The sequence below is a fragment of the Humulus lupulus genome, chromosome 3 (assembly GCF_963169125.1).
Source record: "Humulus lupulus chromosome 3, drHumLupu1.1, whole genome shotgun sequence".
Classification (NCBI taxonomy): domain Eukaryota; kingdom Viridiplantae; phylum Streptophyta; class Magnoliopsida; order Rosales; family Cannabaceae; genus Humulus; species Humulus lupulus.
Window position 1 is genome coordinate 160,092,238 of NC_084795.1, and position 10,634 is coordinate 160,102,871.

General features: G+C 42.8%; 1 protein-coding gene across 1 annotated transcript in view; it reads right to left on the reverse strand.

Moving 5' to 3' along the window:
- LOC133823251 (protein sym-1) overlaps positions 1-8,099 on the reverse strand; it is a 38,194-nt gene extending 30,095 nt beyond the window's left edge. Inside the window, exons 1-2 of the mRNA XM_062255911.1 lie at positions 7,512-8,099; positions 7,010-7,097 (exon numbers count right to left, since the gene is read on the reverse strand). Of these exons, the coding sequence (XP_062111895.1) occupies positions 7,010-7,097; positions 7,512-7,897 (474 nt within the window). The 5' untranslated portion in view covers positions 7,898-8,099. The remainder of the gene's footprint in view (positions 1-7,009; positions 7,098-7,511) is intronic.
- Between the last annotated feature and the right edge of the window lie 2,535 nt (positions 8,100-10,634).

Sequence of the window (10,634 nt, forward strand, 5' to 3'; positions counted from 1 at the left end):
CCTAGCACTCCCGCTCAGCATACCTCTCCCTTGCTTCGTTGCTATCCTCAGCCAAGTGTGGACCTCCACATATAGTGTCTAAGGTAAAGTCCACAGATCCGGGCTGCAAGGGTGGAGATCTTTGTCGTTTGAACCCAGGATTGATGCTGCCTCCTTCTCCTTGGGGTGTCTCTGCCCGGTACTTTCTCAACTTGCCCGACTGGAGAAGAAACTCTATTTCGTCCTTGAGGTGATTGCATTCATTCGTGTCGTGACCATAATCTCCATGGAAACGACAAAATTTACTCATATCTGTCTTCCTCATCTCTTTCTTGATGGGTGGAGGTTTCTTGTAGGGAACCTCTTCATGACTAGCAAGATATATTTCCGCTCGGCTGGTCGAGAGAGTGGTGTAATTAGTGAGCTGAGGCTCATACTTGGTTCGCTTTTCGTTTGAACTCAACTTTGCTTTCTTTTCCTCATGGTGGTCAGACCCGTTATTTCCACGTTTCTTTCCACCATTATTAGGAGGGACAGTTGATCCGCCCGGATTGTTTATGTCATTCTCCTCTTTCTCGATTGCATCATCCAATTTCATATACTTGTCTGCTCGGTCAAGAAATTGTTGAAGTGTTGAAATTGGATTTCTATGTATACTATCCCACGAAGGGCTCCGATAAGTTATCCCAGCGGATATGACAACCATCTTCCCCTCGTCTCCTACAGCAGTTGCTCTATTAGCTTCTCTCATGAATCTTTATATATAATTCTTTAAAGACTCATATTTCCCTTGTTTGATATCTGCCAAATGGTTGGCATAAACTGGTGGAGTCCGGGCAGTGTTGAATTGTCTACAAAACGAAGCTGAATGCTTCCCAAGAGGTAATGGAGTTCAGCTTAAACTTCCAATACCATTCCTGGGCAGTATCTGACAAAGTAGTCGGGAAAACTCCACCGATAATCGTCACTTACTCCGAGCAATTTCATCTGGTCCTCAAATTTCCCAACATGTCTGATGGGATCTGTCTTTTCTGTATATACTGGCAGAAGCGGTGCTTTATATTTTGCCGGTGGCTGGGCCGTTCTAATCCGGGCACAAAATGGGCTACCACTCCGGTGATCTATCGCATCTATCCCGGAAGGTCGTTTTGACAAACCTTGCACTGTAGCTGTTAGCACGTCAAGCTGGGCTTGGATGGCTGGTGCAACTGATGAAGTTCCAAGGTCTTGACCGCCTGGTCGGGCATTACCATCTGGTGCACTCTCGTCAAGTATTTCTACTTGACTGGCAGAGCGGTTCAGATTTTGCCCTTCGACCGGGACGGTCCTCCTCTAGTTGGTTATAACGTCCCTCAGATCCTTCCGGGAAGCATGCTCTCCTGCCCGATTGAACACCGTACTTTTCGATTTTTCAGAAGGCTTACTACGCGAGACTTGCGCTCTCCCACTACGCTGCTGGCTGGGGTGCAGTGGAAGACTTTCGGTACGCCCCGGGCAGCCTTTTCCTCCTTATTGGTCGTTGCCCTACTTTTCCTTTAACTGGTCGTTGAAATGACTATCAGCCTCATCACGACCATGCCCATCTTTGAATTGTGAAGTCCTCTTATCTCAAGGAGTCCTGGTCTGATCCTTTCTGGGTGGAGCCTTTTTACAGCCCGATCGGTGACTCCCTGATCTAGAAGTTTCTGATCGGTGGCTCCTGGAGGGGGTTCTAGAATGCTCCCTTTGCGTCGAGGCAACTCTAGATCGATCCCCATCATCTTCTTGACCAGGGGAGTTACTCCTTGTAACACCCTACTTCCTTAGAGCCGTTACTAAGTGAGTTTTAAGACAAAACAGTGCAATGAACTCGCTAACCGAGGTTTTGAAACAAAAGTGTGACTAATTAAAATTTAAGGCTGTAATCTTTGAAAATGCGTTGTTTCAATAAAACTTCTAGCATTAAACATTTGGGATCCCAAAATAAGGTTTGAAAACTATTTACTTCTTAAAATAAGTTTACAATTGATCAATTATAAAAATCATAGATTATTACAGTCATTTTCAAATAAACCCCCAACCAAAGCAGTCGGGCAGGCCAAACATGTACGCGTCGCTTCACGCTCTCCGTACTCATGGTTGGTTGACTCAGTCATTGCCCTTACCTGCAACACGGAGCACCCGTGAGCCGAAGCCCAGCAAGAAAACTCATGCAGAGCATAACATATGCAATTTATACAGTTTATCATAACAGATAATCCACATATAAACAAGTCAACCATTAGACTAAGCAAACACGGCCATGCCGCCCCCGAAGCCTTACCGAAGCCTGGGGTCTCGGTCTTCATCGTAGGGATACCACCCGTATCCCTGGGTCCTACCCTGACCATAGCATCCCATGTGCTAGGTGTTACTTCCGGCTCCGCTGCCGTACCCGGCCTACGCCGCACTCGGCCCTTGCCGTTCATTTCATTATAATCATATATAACATAAATCAAGCAACATTCAAACAAATGCCAATTTATTTAAATCTGCACCCTAACATGTAATGCAATATAGGGCCATGCCCGGCAATCATCTCATCATGCAACATGCAATATAGGGCCGTGCCCAGTAATCACACTATGGGCCCACGCCCTATCCTACGGGTGTTATAGTTTTCTTACCTTTCCCTTCAATAGCTTAGATCACCTGACTCCTTGAGCACGATCCCACTCGAGCCTTAGCGCACACCTAGGCACAAACATAGGTCAAAGTCAACACCGAACCCCAAGTTCGAATACTTAGCCTCGGGACCAATCCCGAGCCCCCGGGAAGTCCTAAATCCCCAAAACAAAGTGGCGGAATCGAGCCCCGAACCCTAGGTCAAAATCCCTCATCAAAAACCCAAAATTCACCTCTGTGAACAGTGCAGCGCTACAGCGCTCTAAAGAGGGCGCTGTAGCGCTACAAGCAGAATTCACCTCCCCAGAACAGGGGCTAGCGCTACAGCGCCCACTGACTAGCGCTGTAGCGCTAGTTGCAGCCCAGAAAACCCAAAATCGCATTTCTGCGATTTCTTTCAACCAATCTCAAACCAAACTTCTCCAAATCTTTACCAAACTCAAAATCAAGCTTATGAACACTCTCCATTCATCCCAAGCATCCCAAATCCTCAAATCCCAAGAACATTTATCCCAAATCTCAAAATCTACCATGATCAACCCTAAACTCAAAAATTCAGTCAACAACAAGTTGAGAGCTTAGAATTCTTACCATTAATGCAAATTTCGACCTTGATTCAACCCTAGGCCTCCTTAGCTTGTTCATCATCAAAGCTTGCCCAGAAATTCCCTAAAATTCCCATCAACTCAGCTCAAAACACAGCTCACACCATCAAAACCCTTAAAACCGAAAATCTCTAAAACTTACCTCAAAAGTTGATGTGTTCTTGCCAAATCTTCAAGTCTAACCCAAGATCCTTGATGCTCAGCCTACCGTTGCTCTCCACTAAGCTTTGCTCCAAGAAAAATGGAGCGGAATGGTGCAAAAATGCACAAACCGTCCCTTGTGAAAACCCCTCTGTTTTCCCTCTTTTCTTTCTTTCCTTTTCCTTTCTTTTCTTTCTTTCTCTCCACAGCCCACACTCTCTAAAAATCCCCCCTAAGTGTAAAGCCTCATAAATAAATCTCTAAAAGCCAAATGACCAAAATGCCCTTCCTATTAACTCTAAATCCTTTTGTCCAAATAGGGCCATTTTAGTTATTTTACCCAATTTCCGCTAATTCTCAAGTGTCTCTAATATTTTCCCGTTGCTTTCCAACACCTGATAAACCACCAAATAAATATTCCCCATCATCAAAATAAATCTCAATCTATTCTCTGAATTCCTGTTCATACCCCCAGGCTCGCCCCGAGCCGGGTATAAATTCCTATCATGACTTTCCGCTAGCCTGCTCACTGGGATCGTCTCGAGTCACAAATCACAGATACACCCACATACCACTGTGGTCTCAACAATCATCATATATCAATACAGTTATGCCCATCATGGCCAAAATTACAATTATGCCCTTCTAACACGATCTGGGCCTACATGCATACTAATATACATAGTCATGCATCTCAGATAAACAAATAGTCATATAACATGCTTTAAATCATAACCATGCATTTAACTCATAAAATCACACATAATTCCTATCATGCCCTCCTGGCACGCTAATCAAGGCCCTTAAGCCTTATTAGCGAAATTGGGTCGTTACACTCCTGCTTCTGTCCAGTCCCCGAGAATTGGCTCTGTCAGTGGTCCTTCGACCAGCATTATTATCTTGCTCCCTGGATGGCTGCTTGTGCTGCGGCTTGAGCATTGGCTTGGGCCAATTGGGTAGCCACTTCTAGAGCAAGTGCTGTTTCACGATGTCTCCGGTCGACTTTCTCCTGTCGCTGTTTGAGCTCTTCGCTTCTGGCCTCTATATCGCGCATTTGCTGCTCTAACGCAGCTCTCTGCCTGGCCATCTCTTCAGCGAAAGACTCCTGCCGAGCATTGAATTGCACCATCTCCTCTTGGAAAGCACCTATTGCTTCCTGGAGTTGTTCAACTTCTGGAGTGGTCTCCTCGAGGAAGACCCTGGGCTCAGTCTCTGGGTTCTACGGTCCAGGACCTTCTGATCTAGCAGGCTCTTTTGACGTGCCTGACTTTTTGGATGCCACACTAGTATTCTTGGGCGCTATCTTGATACGATAGTCGTGTGTTTCTTCTCTTCAGGCTCTCAATGAAAGCACCAAAATGTTGACCACGATTTTGGCCAACGACGAGTAGACGTCAAAACTACAATAAACCTTCAAGAGAAAAATACGACACTGATAATTTTATAGTGGTTCAGCTCCAATTTATTGGTAATAACCTAATCTACTTGGAGTTGTGATATATATCCTATACTTAGAACTTGACCCAACTGAGTTTCTTAAGTATAAGTAGAAAAATACATAGTTTCTCTCTCTAAACTTTCTTAGAAAATGCCCCAAGAATACCCCAAGTAACAGTCCCAAAGTCTCCAAACTAGAGTGTTTTTCTCAGTCTAAAAAGATCAGATCCCTAAAATGATGCCATGAGCCATTTATTTATAGGCTCATGGATCGTACATCAGATATTCCATTTGACCGGGTCCTTACTATTACTGCAACAATATTTAATTAATAATAACATTTAAAATACAACAATATGCGACTTCTTTGGGATAAACTGAGAGATTCCCGCATAGGTACGACTAGGGGTGCACACGGGTCGGATTTTCGGGTTTCGGGCTCATCGGATTCGGGTTTTGCGGGTTTCGGGTTAAGAAAAATGGTACCGAAACCGATCCGAAATTTTCGGGTTTTTTCGGGTTCGGGTTCACTCGGGTTCGGGTTCACTCGGGTTCGGGTTCGGGTGTAATTTCGGGTTTTCTGGGCCATTTGTGATTTTGGGCCGAAAATCACAGATTTGCAAAAATGCCATTTTTTTACACTTTTTTTTCAAAAATACCATTTTTTTCAAATATACCATTTTTTTTTTTCAGATTTCAGGTTTGATTTTGGGTTGGGCTGAGCCTATTGGGTTTTGGGCCGAAAAGCTAAAATTTGCAAAAATACCATTTTTTACACTTTTTTTCAAAAATACCATTTTTTTTCGAAAATACCATTTTTTTTTTTGGATTTCGGGTTTGAACCCGAACCCGAGGCTAACAAATTTTCAAACCCGAACCCGACCCGACTTTTGTCGGGTTCGGGTCGGATTTCACCCGATTTTGACGGGTTTTCCCAAAAAACGGGTTTTCGGGCTGCAGGTCGGGCGGGTTTGCGGGTTTTTCGGGTCAAATGTTCACCCCTAGGTACAACTAATTCCAGGCGAAGCCGTTACTGCAACTTCGCTTGCATAATGATGATCTGTCTAGTCGGCCAACTTCACTCCTTGAAGAAAGATCTGTCGACCAAATACTTCACTGGTCGGCCATACACTCCACAGGTCGGCCAAACACCTCGCTGGTCGGCCATGCACTCCGCCGGTCAGACAAACACCTCATTGGTCGGCCAAACACCTCACTGGTCGGCCATGCACTCCACCGGTCGGCCAAATACTTCACCGGTCGGCCATGCACTCCACCGGTTGGCCAAACACCTCACCGGTCGGCCATACACCTCACTGGTCGGCCATGCACTCCACCGGTCGACCAAATACTTTACCGATCAGCCGTGCACTCCACCGGTCGACCAAACACCTCACCGGTCGGCCATGCACTCCACCGGTCAGCCAAACACCTCACTGGTCGGTCATGCACTCCACCGGTCGACCAAACACCTCACTGGTCGACCATACACTCCACCAGTCTAACATGACACATCTCTGGTCTAACATGGCACATCTCTGGTCTAGCATGACACTTCTCTGGTCTAACATGACACATCTCTGGCTAACATGGCACATCTCTGGTCTAGTAGGACACTTCTCTGATCTAGCATGACACATCTCTAGTCTAACAAAACACTTGACTGGTCAGTCAAAAATCTTCACCAGTCGGACATAAATTCTATCAGATCAGTTAGATCACTTTATCACAACTCCGAAGAGCCAACACATTTCATTAACTATTAATGTGTCATTTACTGACCATGCATTGCCACTTGTCACTTCTAATTGTCACGTCCTCGAACTGAAATTTTGGGGATAACAAGTGATATGAGAATTTTCAAGAAAGAAAAAAAGCCATTGAGAGTGTGATTTCCTTTTCCTTTCCCTTTGTTTTTTTTACTGTTTTAGCTGCTTTGGAAACCTATGTAAGATTGGACTTTAAAATCTCTCTCTTCTAATCCTTTGCACTTTGCAACCAGCTATGGATAGCAGATAAGGCTTAATTGAAATCAATCAAAGAACTATAAGTTTTTAATTCTATTTAGTCCCATTTTCTAAGGAGCAGTAACATAGTATTATTCATACAGTAATATTGATAGCAACCAAAGGTACATTAGCAGGGGAAAAAAAGATGCACCTTGAAAAACCAAATAATCGTATTTTCTACAATGCAGAATTTACCTGGCAGGTCAAATCTCCGATTAAAGTTAACAATGCAGATGTTACAGCTTTTGTTGCCACGGGATATTTTGCAAGAAGACCCAAGTACCTGTAACGATACAAGTTCCAAGTTAGACTTGCAGAATGAGGATCTCATTTTGTTCTTTTAATCTCAAAAGCATAAAACCATTAACAACACATTTCATACCACACCCTGTTTAGAAGTCCACTAAAGTACGATGACATAAAACACCATTTGACATTTCATATATATGACTAATTGAAAGAAACATCGACATGAATTAGCTCTCTAGTTATCCAAATTCCAAAGTAAGGAATTCTATAATTATCTGCTCTACAATTCACTCAAAACACAAAACTAAGAGTTATTAAGAATGTTGTGTCAGCAGAATTGCCAGCTGAGACAGGTGAAACACACAAACTCCAACAAGAACACCGCAGATAAAACATGACAGAAATTTAGAAGAAGAAAAAAAGAAGAAGAAGAACGGTAAGACTCTACCATGAAATCAAAGACCAATTGTTTTCACCACCACTACCACTAACTTCACCTCCACCACCATAATTCCCATCACCAGAACCGCCACTTCCGCCAGCTCCATCTGACCCACCACCTGAAACCGCAGAAACTCGAAAACCATCGAAACCCAATGGCCCCGAAACAATCCGAAAATAGCTCAAATCCCTTTTGAGGACGCCACCATTAATAGATTTCAGAGGCTTCTTCACGTAGGAACACAAGGAACAGCATCTAAACTCCCTCGTCTGAGATCGGGTTGCCGGAATTCGAGTCGGGTCAGAAGTAGGCGAGATGGGTCTGCGAGAAAAACCCACAAAACGGGATAGGAGCGGGGATTTGCGTGCTATAGGAACTGAGCTGGCAGCCATATTTGTTCTGAACTCAAAAGAGGTTGCGTTGATATTACACTAGACCAAAAAGTGGGGTTGCCAAAAACGGGGGTTTAAGGGTTTAGTTTCAGTCTTTGAGATGACTGGTGATGATGTTCTTATTTACCATAGGTGGCATGAAATTTGAATGGGAAAATTTCATGCACTCTTTACGCATAGCAATGGACACTAGTCTCTACTGTTACAAAAAAAATACTACTAATATTCACTTTGCTAAACATTCCTAGTCTACCCAAAATATCTCTCTCATTTTTCCACCCAACAAAACTGAACCTCTCACTTCTCTCTCTACACTCGGTTTCTCTCTCTCACAACAAACCCCAAAATCCATCAAGCCCAACTCCCGTCGAGCCCAAACCCTGTCGAGCATCTCAGACGACTCATATCCCTCATCTCCCTTAACTCCGTCTACCTCCATCTACCTGAGACACACGACAACTCATTCCCTTCAAACCTGAGACCCACGACACATTTTTCCTCAGGTTAGATCTCAAACTCAAATCCATTTTTAAGCGAAATGCATGTTGAATCTGTGATCTGTGGAATGGGTTCGTCAATTTAGTGGGTTTTTTCTAGGTTTGAACCAGTGGCTGACTATCCCAGTGGGACTTGTGAGTCCTGTTTTGCCTCTTTTTGACGTTAACGTCGGTTGCAAGAGGGGGTAGCCGGGCCAAGACTTCCTCGATTTGCTTATTTTCTTTGGCTAGATGACTCCTCAACTGCATGTTTTCCATTTCCTCTGTCGTCAGGTAACCTGGGTTCGGATTTGGCGGTAGAGGCGCTGAACTCCCAGTGTCGTCATGGCCCATCGGCTGTTTCCCCGATCTTTGCTGGATCTCCGGGTCTTGTTCGTTGGATACAGCGGTATGGTGAGCCTCCTGCCCACCATGTTGATCTGCCTCGTTACCATGTCTCGAATGGGTGACCACCATGATCAAGTTTTTGTGATAGCACTAATCTAAATCCTCTTAATGAAAGCACCAAACTGTTGGCGCGGTTTTTCACCAACAGTGAATTATATGAATAACTAAGATGAATTAGTGCTTAATGATAAACCGTAATAAGAAAATGATAATACTCAAGGATGCTGGAAGTCAACTATGAAGAGAGAAATGATCACTCAATTTTACGTGGTTCGGAGGTTAAAATCCCCCTAGTCCACGAGTCAATATTATTACTGTTTCTCTCTCTTGCTATTTTTATAGAGTATTTGCATTACAGAAAGAATCCAACCCCTTGCACTACCCAAGATCCTGGTATTTATAGGAGAATGATCCCTGGGTAGGTATTGGGGTCATCTCGTGATCTCTTGATCCTTCACATCATTCTTGTGACATTGATGATTAATATCTAAATTTTACACGGAGGTGCGGTCTATTCAATCAGATAAAAAGGTAATGGGCTGCATGGCCTTAATCAGGGGCGTGATGTTTGATCACGCATGTTTAAATTGTGTATCCGGGAATTCGGGAATTAAACAGACACGTGATGTCTGTTATAGGCACGTTTATATTGCATGGCCAACTTTACAAAGACCCTGGGGTATGTCAAGCCTCTGAGGTACTACGAGCTTAATGTAAATCTAGCTCGTGTCTTTTGGTGCCATGTTTATACAATGGTTCCAGGTGATAAGCTACTAAATGATTCATCAATTCGAGCTATTCATCTAGGGGAACGTACCAGATTTCCTCGGATGAATGGTGAACACGTGACGTATTGCTTATGGCTTTGTTTTAGTTCGCTTTTCCCGAGCTGCCTCAACAAAGTACGTGCTGATATTCAGGGCGCACAGATGGCAACTAGAATAAGTATCCCCCTAGTATGCAACTCTGACAGTGATGCTGGACTGATGTTGCATCAGCTGGTGATCTAGTAGTCTAGAATTTTAATTAATTTTCATAGGCTTTCGTCAAAGAGCTATGATTCTAATCTTTTAATTAAATCACATATGTTTATGCTAATTCAATTTCAAAGATTTAATTCAAGCATCAATTTCATAAGACTATGCATGGTAATAATATATGTCTATATCACTACAATATTGAAATCAATGAATTTAAGCATGCACCATTCAAATAGTGTGTCAATTAATTCCAAACTTTTCAAATTTGAACATTAACCCAACTTCTTACTAAAGGTGATCAATCATTAGCAAGTATTAATCATGAGAAATATTTGAATGAATAAACCTAAAATTGCATAAGCATCAATATCAACGTACCAAGAAAATTCACATAATAGGGTTCAAATTATCCTAGCTATTTAGAGTTTAGCTCATAAATACAATCTCAAAAATACCCAAATAATAACAATCCATAATCAGAAATTTAAAAGATAAATTAAATATAAACTAAGAGTGGAGTAAGAATGGCAAGCCAATTGGATGTCTCCAAGTTGTCTTTTTCTTCAAGCTTTTTCTCTTTGCTTTTCTTCTTCTCCTTCACGTTTTAAAGCTCTCCCCCAAATATATATGTATATACTTCTCCAAATATATTAGGCGGCTGCTCTCATTTCTTGGTCTCAGTGTGTGTCTTTTTCTAGTTAGGAAAAAAGATGATGATAATAGTTTTCCTATACCTTGGCCCTTTTGGCCCCACGTGGGCCTTTGTTTTTTTGTTTTCTTCTTCTTTCTTTTAAAGCCCAATGGATCCACAAGCTTTTAATGGCCCAAAACCCTTTTAATTATGAGGAAATTATATTTTATATAAGATTTTTA